Source organism: Malaya genurostris, chromosome 2 (assembly GCF_030247185.1).
Source record: "Malaya genurostris strain Urasoe2022 chromosome 2, Malgen_1.1, whole genome shotgun sequence".
Lineage (NCBI taxonomy): Eukaryota > Metazoa > Arthropoda > Insecta > Diptera > Culicidae > Malaya > Malaya genurostris.
In genome coordinates this window covers 95,738,887-95,754,636 of record NC_080571.1, presented here as the reverse complement: position 1 = coordinate 95,754,636, position 15,750 = coordinate 95,738,887, and the positions used below count along the sequence as shown (strand labels likewise).

Below are 15,750 nucleotides of genomic sequence, written 5' to 3'. Positions count from 1 at the left end.
AATGAACACAGTTTTGATCTGAACAAAACCAGAATTCTCGATCAAGAAAACATAACTAATGCTTTACCAATATTGGAAATGTGCCATATTTTTACTGACAGTTCAACCATTAACTTCAGGACCGACACGCATAATTTGAATGCTGTATACTCCGGTCTGTTGCTCTCTCTCACACATTAACTGTCAATCTCGCCTCCAATTTCGCTGTCTATCACTTGTCATCTGTTTCACTCTAATTTTTGCTCTACTGTCTTCCATATTTGCTGCTTGCAATATTTCAGTGCTCAATAGAAGTCGATGTGCGTGGGAAGTGCTTGTGTAAGTTCTTGGAAAAACAAATAATTCGAATCGAAATTTCTAAACAAATTGCATTCGTATGTCTCGTTTTTGTATTTTAGTGTAGTGTGGCCGTTTTTCAACCAACTATTATAAAAGTTACACCATACTTGAATATTTGTAGTCGTTGTGAGTACATTTTGTAAAATTATTGTATTATGTGAAAAATAACCTTCGAAACGTTAGCCTTTAACGAAAAATACATGTTTTGATGAGAAACCAATTGACCAAAAAGCTATCTCTTTATTTGAAACAACATTAATTTGTCGCACCCGCATCAAATAAATTTTCGGCCAATTTATAAGTTGACATTTGTTTTGCTAGAGGTAGACATAAGCAAAATCGGAGTAATTCATTCAGATGCGAAGCTAGGCCATCTGTTTCGACAGACATAATAGCAATTCAAGAAACGGATAACAACACATCAGACTTCGCATACTTCGATTTGGATGATACTTTGCTCATGCCTCGTTTACACTTCTGCTGGCTGCCAGCATGCTGGCTCACCTTTTCCATACGGCAAATTATTTGTTTTGAACTAATAAGGAGACTCAAGACTGATTTTAAAGAAGGACAGATGTATTATAGCAAATTTCTTTAAATTATTGTAACCCGATAGCTTTTGATTGTACAAAAATGAAGTTCAGTAAGAAATTATAGAAAATCGATTGTACAATCTAAAACAAATATACACTGGTTTGACTCTTCCGGATGACTTTTCTATTACTCTACACGGGCAAAATTCCGATTCAAGAAATGAGCAAAACGAGTCATGATTTGTGGAAAATAGTATATTTTCATGTTATGATAATACACCATGATTGAAAGTTCTCGGATCATGATCCATTTGGACTGATTTCGTTAAAATTTAGCGTAACGCATTTGACGTTGTTGGGTATAATTTCAGGCGTGTTTCTGATACAATGGTAATCGTTGCAACATAAATTCAGGTGTCATGTTTTAAAATATGATTTCAACTAATGTCTCAAATAATGTACATTTGAATAGCAAAACAGTGAAAAGCACAACGAATTTCTTTTACTCTGAAGCATCAACAATTTAAATATGTTTATAAACAACTACGACATCTAAAATAACGTGTTTACTTGCGTTCATTGCTCCAGTTTTGATTTTTTGTGTCAGAATTTGAAACACATACACGAACTGCATGAAAAAACACGTGTAAATCTAACATCTTAAAAAGATACTCTATGTCGAATTCTTGCAAAGACCGCGGATCAATTTTTCCTTTTTTTGTTTGCAAAATCGTCTTAGATGAAATATTTAGTTGTCTTAAAGCACTATATTGTGCACTGGTTCGCTCTATACTCGAATATGCTGCAGTCGTCTGGGCTCCATATTATCAACTCGACATCCAACGCATAGAAGCTATTCAGCATAAATTTATTCGGTTTGCCCTTCGCAGTCTTCCTTGGAGGGATCCCAACAACCTTTCCAGCTATAGTGAGCGCTGTAAACGATTTAGACTTGTTATCCGTACGTCGAGACATCTGTAGAGCTATTTTCGTGGCGGATTTGTTACAATCTCAAACTGACTGCCCCGAATTGCTACATAAACTGAACCTAGCTATTAATTTTCGCAATCTCCGATCTCATCCATTTCTCAGAATTCAATCTGCTCGCACTAATTACGGCTATAACGAACCGTTTTTAGTATGTGTCGTCTATTTAATCGATGTTCTCACTTGTTCGACTTTCACCTATCTCACAACACCGTGAAAAAATCGTTTCTGAATTACTTCTCTACTTCTTGAGTATTGAGGTTAGCAATAGGGATAGTTTTAATTATCAGTAATAAGTATATGACATGGTATCTGCTGGATTATTGTGATCTTTCCCACTCCGCCTCTTCACAACCTCCACTGGAAACTAACTAGATTCGCTCGTCTAAATTAACTCGGTGGTCCATTCTACTTTTTCTTTGTCATTCACCATCCGTTTTTCGATCACTAACCAGATCTTCATGCCGATTCTAACCCCGTCGTTTTCTCTGTCTTTCACCATCTTTTTGGTCACTAATTAGATCTACATGCCGATTCTAACACCGTCGTTAGCCCACTCTCGCTTACCAATCCACCCCCTCACCAACCCTTATATAACATTTACCTACCCACTTTTTTCTTCTCTCACCTTTTAAGCAAGAGCGCTATTACTGCCCTGCAATGTTTAGTGTCATCAACTAGTTATAGATAGGGTTATAGATTTAGTTTTAATTGTTAGTGTTAAGCCCAAATGTATCTGTTGGATCATTGTAATCTGTTGATACAAATGATGAGGAGGTTTTATGCCTGCTGGAGAGGGAGAGACAGATTGCCAAATTTCATCTCCATCGGGCTTTTCCCTGCTCCAAAAGAAATAAAGAAATAAAGAAATTTAGGTGAATCAATACAGCTTGTGTTCGTATATCTATGAAACAAATTAATCAAACCAGTTGAATAAAAAAATCTAATTTTCGTTAGATGGTGCTCCTTATTTACAGTCGAATTTATTTTTCGGTTTACGCTAGCTCTCGAAATATTATTTTAACAACAACAGTCACATCGAATATGTAAGAATACATTCAGATATATTCATACAAAATGTAAAACCTATGATGTCAATTTTCGGTTCATTATCTTTATGTTGTCAATTCTCTATCAGCCGGTGGGTAAACCAACACAATTATAAAATGAATATGCCTCAGGATCAAGTAAAAATTATCAGTAGTTCTTGCTTTTAATGTCTGCTTTATGTCTTATCATTAATCTATTAAACAATCCATCGCATCACTTGAGGCAGAGGGTACAACGGGATTTTTCAAAGCACCTTTCTTAGAATCTTGATTACAAACAAAACCGTTTGTTTGGGCATAAACCAGCATAAACATTTCAATCTTTAAATATTGCTTTTCTCGTCGCACTAAACGCCGGTTTGAAGTTTCAAACACACTTCACCCTGTTGTTCTAGAACCGGAAGTTGGATCCAAACAGAAATCAATCGCAGCCTATCAGTCCGCGGAACCTTTTATTTGATTCTAAGCTTGTGAAAATCGACTCAGTCGTCTCTAAATAAATGAAAAGTTTTTGACTACTTCCGAAACCAGGAATTGGGAACCGATTAAATCAGTTCGTTGGGCCAGCAACTAACATAAACTATAAATTTAAACAGTGTTGAGCCAAATTAAAAAAAAATCCTTAGTTCAGCATTATCGCTCTAAATGGAAGGTTTCAATTTCATGTACATTCCACCCTGTATTTCCGGAACTGAAAGCCAAATCCAAACAATATTCTACACCAACTTATGGGAAAATAATACTTTTCATTGAAATCTAAATTTGTGAAAATTCGTCCAGCCGTTTCTGAGGAATTTGAATAATTTCCGGGTTGGAGATCACTTTTTCTGGTACCTCCGGAACCGGAAACGAATCAAAATCAATGTATTAAGTCATCAATGCTTATCAACCTGCACTCCGTAACTCTGGAACCGAAAGTCGGATGCGAACGAAATTCGATAGCAGGTTATAGGACCAAGGGATCAGGGTCATGTCGCCGAAAGTCATTTCGCCGAACGGGTCATTTCGCCGATTTCTGCAATTGTCTTAAATTCCTAATGAGAATCGTTTTAAAATAAAGACAAATTAAAGATGATAACGTTAACGCCCGTTTTGTTGACCTACAATTGTACTTCTTGAATAAAGATTGATTCATGAACCTCAGAACGGAGTTCCTAAAGAAACTTGTTGACTATTACCCACTAATCATCAAAGAAATTCCATATGTATCTACCAAGCAAATGTATGTGGTATTTTCTGTTTACTAAATAAAAAGATATCTAATGCGGCTTCGCCACATCGATTTGATTCGTGTGCTGTCCTACCTCGCTACCGCTCGTTCGGACCTAACTAAAGCAAAGAAACCTAGCTTTGAGTAGACCGGGCAAACGAGGCGGTTACAGGTTTGTATGCAAGAGGTCGCCGCTTCCGACTTCTTGGCTTCGGTTATGTGGCTGCGCCACATCAGTTATACAGGAGGCAAAATAACACAAAAAAATAATTTAATGTATTCGAAATTACCCTTTTGGCGAAATGACCTATTCGGCGAAACGACTTTCGGCGAAATGACCCGCTCCCGGGACCAAGATACTTTTCATTAGAATCTAAGTTCGAGAAAATCGAGTGCATATTTTTGTTACACGCGCACATACCCACAGAAACATTTTGTGATTCGAATGGTATGTGACACTCGGTTCAAAAGTCAAAAGTGATTCCATAGCCTTCTGTATGAGAAAGGCATAAATCGTTGAAAATGTCTTCTTCAGAGATGGACGTTTTCGATTACCCAGAATTGTTTATTTTTACATTTAACTTAACACATGGTTCTTGCATTCTGGTTTGGTTTTATTTACGGATGAATTTAACTACACGTCCCTGCATGAACATCAGTGTATGTTTACCGTAAATTTTGTCATATCCAGAATTCCGTCGCCAGTAAAAATCTTGATTATAATACCCGGCATACCATATAGTCGAAATTATCATTCAACCTTTTTTCTTCAGACATCAAGAATTCTTATAGATCCAGTGCATTGTGGACTTAAGTTTGATTGGATAACTACCTAAGTAATTCGGAATAAACTCTTACAGTTTTAAACTCCTGTTATTTTCCAAACGCTAATAGACACATTATCTCAATTTGAGTCATCAAACAAACTAATCCATTTTGTATCAATAAAAACTACAATTTTTCTGGAAGCTAACTGCCGAATTTTTTACCAGTACCACCTGTGGAATATGTTGAATTTTGTTTATACTGAACTATTGAAAGTCTGAACCACATTCAATATTTTACTCTCTCCACAGCAGTTAGGTTAGTAAGAACTTAATTGAACCATTTAGAATGCAATTTCGTACGTCCGAATCTGCTTGAGACACAAGTTTCCCAATCCACACAAACCAATACTATAACTCCACATTTTAATTTACCAATCCATGTGACATTCCAACACGCTTGAGACCATTTACAAAACAAACAAATGCGTCATCCAACGAAATTATCCACTGGCAGCACCATCAGGTAGCAGCTCATTCACCGCGCCGCCAGTCTCAGCACAAGTGAAATGTCGCGCGTCGTTCTAACTGAATCAATATTCATATACATCATATATTTATTTAGGTTCCATGGAAGGTTGACCGACTGAGTACGATACCGTTCAGTTTGTCTAGCACCGTTCATTTTTTTCCTTCTCGACCAATTGCTAACTACCGCCATCCACTTGCCCGCAACGACCCGACGGCACGCACAGACAGGTGTTTGCTTTGGGCATTAGAATTCCCTACATATTCGGTGTGTGCCGATTTTCGGGAGTTGTTACGTCGTCTTCCACAGCGGGATTGGTGTCACCTCGATAGCTAACGGCTTTTGCTGACCCGTCGCAGTGTGGAGGATATGAAATAGACCGAGACAAAGTTGTTAATTTGATGCTAATGGTCAAATTAGAACCCGAAAAATGAGGTCTATTTGTTCTATTATAAGGTGGTTCCGTTGCATTTCTGTTCGGCTTTAAATTCTAAAACTGTTCTATTTTTTCAGTCGCTAAGCCCTGTTATGGTCCAAACAATTTACATGATTTTGGTTTTGAACCCGATTTTTGTACAACTTACAGTTTTCGAACTACAACGATTTGAGAAAAGTGCATAAAAAAAATGCATTCGTTATTTTTAAAAATCAATCCTGAGTCGAATCATTCTCAGAACGTGCATGTTTCAATTGACCTACAGATACGGTTACAGATAGCAATTATTTCTAGTCACATTTTTTTAGGGTTGGGTAATCAACATTATCTCAAAAATACGTTTATTTACAAAATCAAGCATTTCATATACAATTTAGATTAGAATAATATTTTATCACAATTGAATTTTACTGTATCGCGACACTATACGACACAGTTTTTTGATGCACGAATGTAAATAACATTTCATCTGTATTTTGACGTTCAATATACACATTTAAAAAACTGTGAGATACATAGTGAATGTGTATAGTGACGTGATAAAGTAGAATTCAATAGTGATAAAATAATTAGTATTCTAGTGAATTTATTCTACTAGACCCTTAAGTCAAAAGTTAGTATTATAATTTAGAATTTCACGATTCTGACTAAAACATTTTGATACAACAACAAGTACTTCATATTTTTTATGCAGTTTTTTTCTACGACTTTTATATGCGTATTTTCAAAGTTATGCGGTTTTTGTTTCATGCAATTTTTGAAATTGTGCACGAAACATCATGATCTGATTTCGAAAACCAAATTTTATGTTGACTCTCTGGGACTGTTTGGGATTATTTTGAGATTTCCAAGATCGAAGTTTTTGTTTTTATATCATCTGGTGAAGTCCAAGAATTGATTTTTTCAAAACAAAATTCTTGCAGTTCCATGAGAAAAAGATATCCGCTCGCTAAGAAATTCGTAATATTTGAAACAATTGTTTTCCATCGAGAAATGTTGGACCCATGTTTTTTTTTTCATTTTGTTGTTAAGGTGATTCCCAAAAACGAAAACTGACTATTTTTTTTAATTTTTAACTTTTTGAGCTTTGAGCTTGAGCTTGAGCGACCACCCCTGGTTGCTACTCCGTTACTGATCGGGATTAGCTGAAATTGTACAGGGAGTTTCTAGATGATCCATCCTGGGACTGGTAAATCATTAGATTTGCAATACTATCGCGTAACGAATAAAAACTTACCTATTTTTTATAAATGAAATTATGTGTTACAATATAAACGAGTGAATAAGATTTAGACAAAATAGTTGATTCATTGCATTGACATATTCTTAACAGTTGTTATAAAATCATTATTTATTATTCATTATTTTTTATTATTTCCGCTTTATTATTTTAATTACTTATTAATTGGTTATATTGGTTGGTCTGGGCAGCCGGCTACCGAGAAAAATCTTAATTTATTGTTTCAAATATTAATATCAAGTGTTTTTTACTACGTGTTATGTATATTGATATATGTTATCTCTGTTATTAACTTTGTAATATCAACGGATTTGCGCAATAGTTTTAGATTATTTATTTTTTTATCATTCAATTTATAATCATGACAGACAATTAATAACATGGAAGAAGAAAACATTCCAAATAAAACTTTTTTTCGAAGTTAGACGGAAATTGACAGGTTGAATGAAGAGATAATTTAGTAAAATAGAGTAATCAGAAGTGAAACATTGAAAATATCTGATAACTGAAAGGAAAACGAAACTCCTGCAATTGTCGCCTTTTACGACATGGAAGCAGGAACGACATGGAAGCAGTGGATCTATTCTTGATTAATTTTTTCCGCCGGATTCCACACGGCATCTAAGCTGGTACTGTCCGGAGAGAGCTAATAGGTACTATCAATCCTAGTGGACCCCAGCCCCTTATTTTTTTAATTTTTAACTTTTTAACGACAAAATCGATGTTATAAATATTGGAAATGTTGTTGGGCGCTGAATGTTTTTTAGATATGCACTTGATTTTCTAGGTGCAGGCCAATTCAATTTTCGCAAACTTGGATTTATACGGAAACTTCCATAGAAAGCTTTTGAATTTTATCCGGATCCCACTTTTGGTTCCGGAATTACAGGATAATATATGCAAAAAAATGCAATAAACATTCACTCAGTTTTTCCAGAGATGACTGATCCGATTTTAACAAACTTGGTATTTGAATCCAAAGTCCTACAATCACATAGAACCAGGGGCGGCAAGTTCCATGAAATATTAGGAGCACAAAAAATTATAACTCAAGATCATTAAATTTTGCAATGTATAAAACATTTTTGTAAAGGGAACGGAGAGGTTAGAGTAAAAAAAAAGCAACCAAGTAAGCAAGTTTAGTTTCTCTTCCGAATGTTTTGACACGATCACAATCATTTTCCTTACTATTTCAGTAAAAAGCAATATTCGAAAGTGGTGAAGTATAGCACATTTAACATTGTAGTAAAATTGTTTGAAAGTTTAAGTAACTTAGCTGAGAAATATGAACAATTTCGGAGACGAGCTACGGGAATAACAGAAAAAAGTGTTATATCGAAAGATATTTCTAGCAAATTCTCAAATATTTATTCCAGTTGCCAAAATATTGGGGGGACATGGCAACTCCAATAAGTTTTTGGAGGGGCAAAAAGTGCTTTCCCCCCATAGTTGCCACGCCTGCATAAAACATCATTGAATTGAATCTTAATATGACTTTCGGTTTCGGAATTAAAGGTTGATAAGAAAAAAAATAAATTTCAAGAGTATGTTTGTACACATGAAAGCATATTGCTCTATCAACAAAGCATGAAAACCATTCAAAAGTTATACAATTAGATTTTTCAAACACAAAATTCTATTTTTTTATAACTACATAACTTTCCTGGAAAAATACCTAGGTAACCAATAAGCACTAATAATGGCATTAAATTAGCCTTTTATGAGCACCAAAAATGCTTAAAATTCTATATCTGCAATCTAAAAGCTTATCTGTTGTAAATCAATAAAAATTCAGCTTTCAGAATTCACACCAGTCATAAATAAGCATTATATATGAGTAGCCATATATTTTGCCGAAGTCGGCCTTAATTCAGTCTCAAGTGCGATTGAAATGTCAAATAACGATTATTTGCTGTAATAATGCGGCATTAGTATGTGCTTATTGGTTACCAGGGTAGTCTTTTCTACACGACATTTCAACAAAAATCGATTCATTAGTTAAAAATTCATAATATTTTTATGAAAGTAAGTTTTTCGAAAATCTTAATAATCATTTTTTCAAGTATTACTAAAATGCAAATGGCCACCCTAACGACTAAATGAAAAAATATTGGTCCAATATTTTTCGATGGATATTTTTCGAGCACACTTGCACACAAAACTATTAATTGTTTTAGGGGGGCCTTCTATGAAAAATTGAATTTTCATTTATTTGTTTGAATGGATTGGTATATTATCTGAGAAAATAATTTCAAAATCGTACTTTCAATATTTTAGAAGATACTGTTCTTTGAATTTTTCTTGCGCTATGTCATTCCATTGAAGTACATAAACTTTGAAGCGCCCGTCTACACGATAAAGAGAAAACTACTGATCCATTCGACAAATTTTTTTCATTTTGTAAGATGTTATACAAAGAAGTGCGTGAACCTCAAATATGTGTTAAAATAAAAACTACTATAAAACACCTTGTTTTTCATGCATATATGTTTGTATGGTTATGTGTAGCTAAATATTAAACATTTACATAGTGTCTGAGGTTCACGCACTTGTGACAAGTCTCCTGATCAATTTTATACATTATTTGGATGTTTCAGAGTTCAACTTCCGTAAATATCGTGTGAACGGAAAATCCACCTTTTCAAACCTTTCTCGGGAGATGCTCGATATGTTCGTTAGTTTGAATAGTTTTATATAAAAATTATTTTTCTTATCCTTCGAATGTACATCTAAAGAGGGAATTTTCTGTATAATCCAATGAAAAATTAACAAAATTGCTACCGTTTCATAGAGTACTAAACGTATTACTTTTAGGGGTCAGCTATATTTTGTGTTAAAGGTACATAATCGATTTTAATTTTCTTTTCATTCCGTCTACGACCCGCTATTGCATAACAGTTCATTTTGAACTGTTGAACCTATCGGTTTAACATAAACCGCTTAGCAGACGTAAAGTTTCGGCATGTCAATAAGGACATACACTGCGAGGTGTTTTGCAAATAGCTGAAACATCATGAGTGCTTAGCGGCATAAAAAATGTTTATGTTGAACTGCTAGGTGGCACGACAGTACAACGTAAACTGTTATGCACTAACGAGTCGAAGATAAAAGAGAGGAGGTTTTTACTAACATCTAAACACTTGCATGACTCAAAAGCCGCAGATTTGACTGGTGACTAGCGGCATATTTGAGATCAGTTATAAAAAATAATAATCACTATGGGCTGTGTCCCAGGCAATGAAAGAACCGACAATTTAGCCAAATATGATGCTCTTGAAGGTGAAATTTATGGCGAATGTTATCGCGACTTTGACCATGTCGTTTGGACATGCGTTGAGTATCGTGATATCAGAACAAATTGGCTCAAATGGCACGTTCCCCTTGATATCAGGTATCAACTAACGTGATATCAGGTATCAACTAATAAATTCTTTGCGTCATAAGGTAGACTATCCAATATCCCAGTTCGCAACATTTTTGCTTGTTATTCACTGTATTCTATACTTAAATATTGTTGAATGGTATAAAATTGTTTCTTGCCATCATATTTAACCATTTTGAATATGGTTGATAATATTGTTCACATATAAGAAAACAAAACATTAACTGTGATTGTACCAGTACAAAAAATTCTTCTAACTTGTAAGAACAATTCCATAAACGTTTCAGATAACCATTCTTAGAAATGCACCGACAGTAAAACTAAAACTAAGTACAATAGCCTCACAGAAAAGCACGTTGGAGCTAGTAGTAAAACTACACCATCTCACACTCACATCAACTTGGAATAGACCTTCCTGGTGTTTGAAGTCACACCTGAATCCGCAAATCTGAATATCTAATTACCTCAAAATCTGCATATTTTTTCATCATCGAATGGCTCAAATTAAACAATCTGTTTGTGAGGTAAAATCTGGATCACGAATGTAAATTCCCCTACCCGTAGAACTAGTTGAACCACTTAATCATCGATGCATAACATTTGATAACCAGCTGCACACATCTAACCCAATTTAACTCATCTGCCCTATTCACCTACACACATCAGTTCGAATTGGCATAGTAACTAAACGAGTGTTTTTTTTTCACCTCGTTCCTCTTTTCCAGGTTTGACCATGTGCTACCGGATACCTCTCCCAACATCGATCAACTACTTTAGGATTCGTTGAAAAAAAAGTTCGGGAAGCAATATCGTACGAATTAGTTTACTACGAAAATCTATGGTGAACTACACCATGAGCGGTCAGAACGAATCGGACGTGGAGAGTCTGCTGATGAGCCCTTGCTGGAACCAGTCGACTAGTGTACAGGACCAATACATACTGGATGGACACAAGCTGCTGCTGGATGCGGAACTAGAATCGCTACCGAGTGATTCTGAGACGCAGAAGAGTTCGATGGATGTGCTGGAGAACTTACTGCTAAATTCAACCTCAATCAACAGCAGTAACTCCAGCAACGATGGCGACGTCAAACCACTGCCATCGTTTACATCCTTCAACACGGGACATCTGTCCATCAATGGGATATCCGGGTATCACTATACAGCGATCGCACAACGGTTGCCGGAGGAGAACAACAACTATTCACAGAACTCGTTTCAAAATGGCACGAGCAATGGAAGTAATGGTGACAACAATATCGTTTCCTCCTCAACGTGTCTACCGGATTCGGTGATGAATCCGGATGGAAATGGGGCCGATAGTTGCCTGCAGGACGTGAAGCTTTTTTCGGATAGTTCTATTGACGGGAAAATATATTCCACAAGCGCCGATAGTTGCGTGATAAGTGGTCCCGATTCCGTGTCCGGAGCCAGAATATTCGTCGACTCCAAGGAGCTGTCCGAATATGACATGAGCTCGATTGAGGATATTGCGGCGATTATTGGATCAGCGATAGCGGACACTACTGTACCAAACAATAAGGTAGAGAAAGAGGATGGGAACGATACCAGGGACTCGTGGATGGATTTGGATGCTTGGATCGAAGGTACCTGTACGACTCCGGAGAGTAAATTGATCGTATCGCAACAGGATTCACTCAGTGAATTAATCCTACCTCATTCTCCCGTTCATACGGCCGGTTCGACACTGCAGAGCTTGCTGACGCATGGGTATATGCCACTGCTACAGAACCGGTTACAGAATGGTCCACCGATCAAAATTGAAACACCCACCTCGACGTCCTACTGTGGCGAACTGATATCGACTTCAACTAGTCCACCGGGTTCGGTAGTGTCCACTACCGACAATCTGATCCTGAACGGAAGGTACCTGCAAAATCATCAAAATTCCCACTTTGCCCTCAGTATGGGTTTGAAACCCGATGGTCTGTGTAGTCCCGACCTTATGGGAAATTTTCCGCATACCACCAGCACAACTCCAACGACACCAAAAAACAAACGACGGCCCCATAAACAGTCCAAAACTAATGGTCATGGGCATCCCCAGGTGCAGCAGGGCCAACAATCACAGCAAAACTCATCCATCCAGCAGTCGGCAGCCCAGCAATGCCACCAGCAACAGCTCTCGGCAGCTGCGGCTGCTGCAGCCCAAACTCAGGCAGCACTAAGTTTCCAAGCAGCCAGCGAACTGAGCGGACTCCTCGGTAAAGACAAACCCGTCCACCGGTGCAATATCTGCAACCGGGGGTTCCTGAATAAAAGCAACATCAAAGTACACCTGCGAACGCACACCGGCGAGAAACCGTTCCGCTGCGAAGTCTGCGCCAAAGCCTTCCGCCAGAAGGCGCACCTCATCAAACACCAGCAGATACACAAACGAATCGGGAGGGATTGACCATTAGCAGCAGTAGTGGTTACCACGACGTCCTCCTCCCCGTCCGGCACCGGATCCGGTCCAGGGCGGAAACGATCATCTACCAACTACTGCGCCCATAACAATAATAGCCCCCTGAATGGGCATCTCAATCATCAGCAGCATCCCTCCCAGCACAACCAGCAGCAACAGCAACACCACCCTATGCACCAGGCACATCATCATCATCATCATCTATCCTCTCTGGTAGCTTCCGGTATGGGTGCAACGGCCACCAACGGCATCGGGCTGTCGGATGATAATTCCATCAGTAAAAAGTTCCGCTTCGTTTCGTTCACGTGACGAACTTACGATCTCGGACAAACCCCGCAGGCAGGTGCCCTTCGGTTAGCGTTAGCAGCGGCGGACACAAAAAGTACCTCATGTTTAGTGTTTTTACTACTCCTTACCTTCCTTCCACCGTGGAGGGAAAACCATTCCCCGAAACATTCCCCCTTAATTGTAAATACCAGTAATTTATTTGTAGAATGAATCCCAAACCAAGCCAGCAAGCGCGCAGCGAAAGCGACATCGAAACAGAACAGTGTTTAGTGTGTAGGTAATTTATTAAACAAAACAGCAACGGCTGATACTCCTATTTACTACTGCTGTTTAAAGCTAGACAAATCACGCGGATCGTCCGTCGTATTCTAAACTTATTCGACATCGCAACAGCGTACTTCTTTTCCCGATTAATTTTCCAAAAAAAAACTCCATCTGATCACCGATATTGAAAAAAAAACAATCACACTACCTTGTGCGCCATAAAATTCTCACGTAGGAAGCAAAATGTATCGTGTATGTGTATAAAGACAGAGACAAAGTTAAATAATAATTACGAGGAAAAAAAATCAAATGAAACAATTAAAACACATGTGCAATTTTTAACTTTAATATTGTTTGTTTGTAGGATTGATCTGCCTAGGTGTTTAACTCCATCTTTTCCCCACAATTAGTGACAAGAGTGTTGATATATTTGTAGAATAAGAAAGTATTGTGTAAATAGTTGAATTCTTAGATTCGTAAGCGAAGAAAGTCCCTGTTCAGGATTGACATTTGTAGATTCTATATCTCTGTGTATTTTTTTTTAAAGTATCTGAAAAATTACTCAGCCCCTTAATGTGTAAGATCAAATTAAAAACAATCATCAAAGATCGATCCGATTCCGGCCGCCTCAGCCTATGAAATTCCACTTCAACCTTCCGCCTTAAGTTATTGCGAGCATCGAACGATACTCGAATCTGGCTAACAGTGTTCCTTCTTTTTTTTTCTTTTGGCGTCTCCTACTCGGACATAGCACACAAGTGTAAGATAAGACAAAATAAAATCAAACATTCGTACAGTGGAAAAAATGTTGAAGTACTCCATTGACTGGTCTCAGCAAAATGATTTTAATTTATTTACAATGCGATCTTTTGTGAACGAACGACTCCACGAGCAGTCTATCATTGATAGGAAATAAAGTTTACCCTGAAATGTTGAATAAAAAATAGCCCGTTGTTTCGATTTACCTTCGGTGATCCGGTTTGAAGATTCAGTCCAGTCCAGTCCAGTCCAACATTAGGCCGAATTTATTGGAAATTTGGTGTTCGATCGGGTGAGTATTCCATCTTGAGAATCAAATTATCACTTTTCAAATATGTACTCATTATTTTTGGAAGAGGTTATGATGATTAATTTCCATATGCATGGAAATATGTATATAATTACATAAAAAAAATGGACAATGTCAATAAAATTATTCGTTTTATAATTTGCTTCACTATGGCGAATTTTGCGCTAAATCATATTTGCAGTTGGCAGAATTTTCTCAGATTTGAATAAAGCTTTCTGAACATATAGAGTTTGTCCGAACATGTCACATTGCATACTTTGTTTTTCCAAAATTAATCTAGACTGTCTTTTAAAAAGGGATTGACTTTTACACCCATTTTTTTCAGATAGTTTACGAAAAATAACAGAGCCTACAAAAAAGTATATACTAATGATTTTTACAAAATCAATTTACAAAATATTTTTAATTGTAATGAAAAAAAGTTTACGGTGTCTTTTTATTGAAAACTAAACTAAACTGACAGTCATTATCATCCAAGAATTCAATGAATCACACTTTGAGAGGAGATTCCACAGAATACTGGTTGCCCGATATTTGCAAAAAGTATCAGTAATGGACAAGAGAAAGTTTTAGTTCAAAATCCTTTTTGCCAATTCGACTTAGTTCGACGAGATCGGAAAATGTGCACTTTTCGAAGTTATTTTTACCGGTCAATTTTCTCAGAGATGGCTGAACCGATTTCAACAAACTTAGGCTCATTTGAAAGCTACTGTCAGGCCATTGATCAAGTTCGAAGATCAAATGGCTGTGACGTTTGGTTCCGGAGATATGATGGTAAAAGTGACGTAACTGACAAAACCTTTGTTTTTAAATTATTAGTTTTGGGATGTTTTTATTGGCAAAAACTGTAAAAATATTTGAAAGGCCGTGAATGAATTGAAAGAAACATTTAGTTTGATTTTATCTTAGAAAATTACCTTAGAACTAGAATCGAAGCTATGTAAAGTAAAAAAAAATTGAAACATAGTTTCGGTTTTCCTTTCGCCGGAAAATGAATGAACACTGGCGCTGTATTCTATCGAAGCATTTGGAACACATCCGATCCTTCGTCGAAATCGTCGAACAGCTTATTCCCCTAAATAAAAACAAACTAAAATCGTGTCGTAGCCACTACAGTCTTCCGTGGTTTCGTTGCCAGATTCTTTATATCTCTTCACGGTTATTCTGTCATCTCCAAACAGTAAATTAGGCTAGGCTAACTTGCTGAACCAAACATTGGCGATGCGTAGCTA

General features: G+C 36.9%; 1 protein-coding gene across 4 annotated transcripts in view; it reads left to right on the top strand.

Annotated features, from left to right (window-relative positions):
* LOC131430641 (ichor) overlaps positions 1-14,395 on the top strand; it is a 77,345-nt gene extending 62,950 nt beyond the window's left edge. For all 4 annotated transcript variants that reach the window (XM_058595755.1, XM_058595754.1, XM_058595756.1 and 1 more), the window contains one exon: positions 11,195-14,395. In XM_058595755.1, the coding sequence (XP_058451738.1) occupies positions 11,308-12,885 (1,578 nt within the window). In that variant the 5' untranslated portion in view covers positions 11,195-11,307 and the 3' untranslated portion in view covers positions 12,886-14,395. The remainder of the gene's footprint in view (positions 1-11,194) is intronic.
* Positions 14,396-15,750: the final 1,355 nt, after the last annotated feature.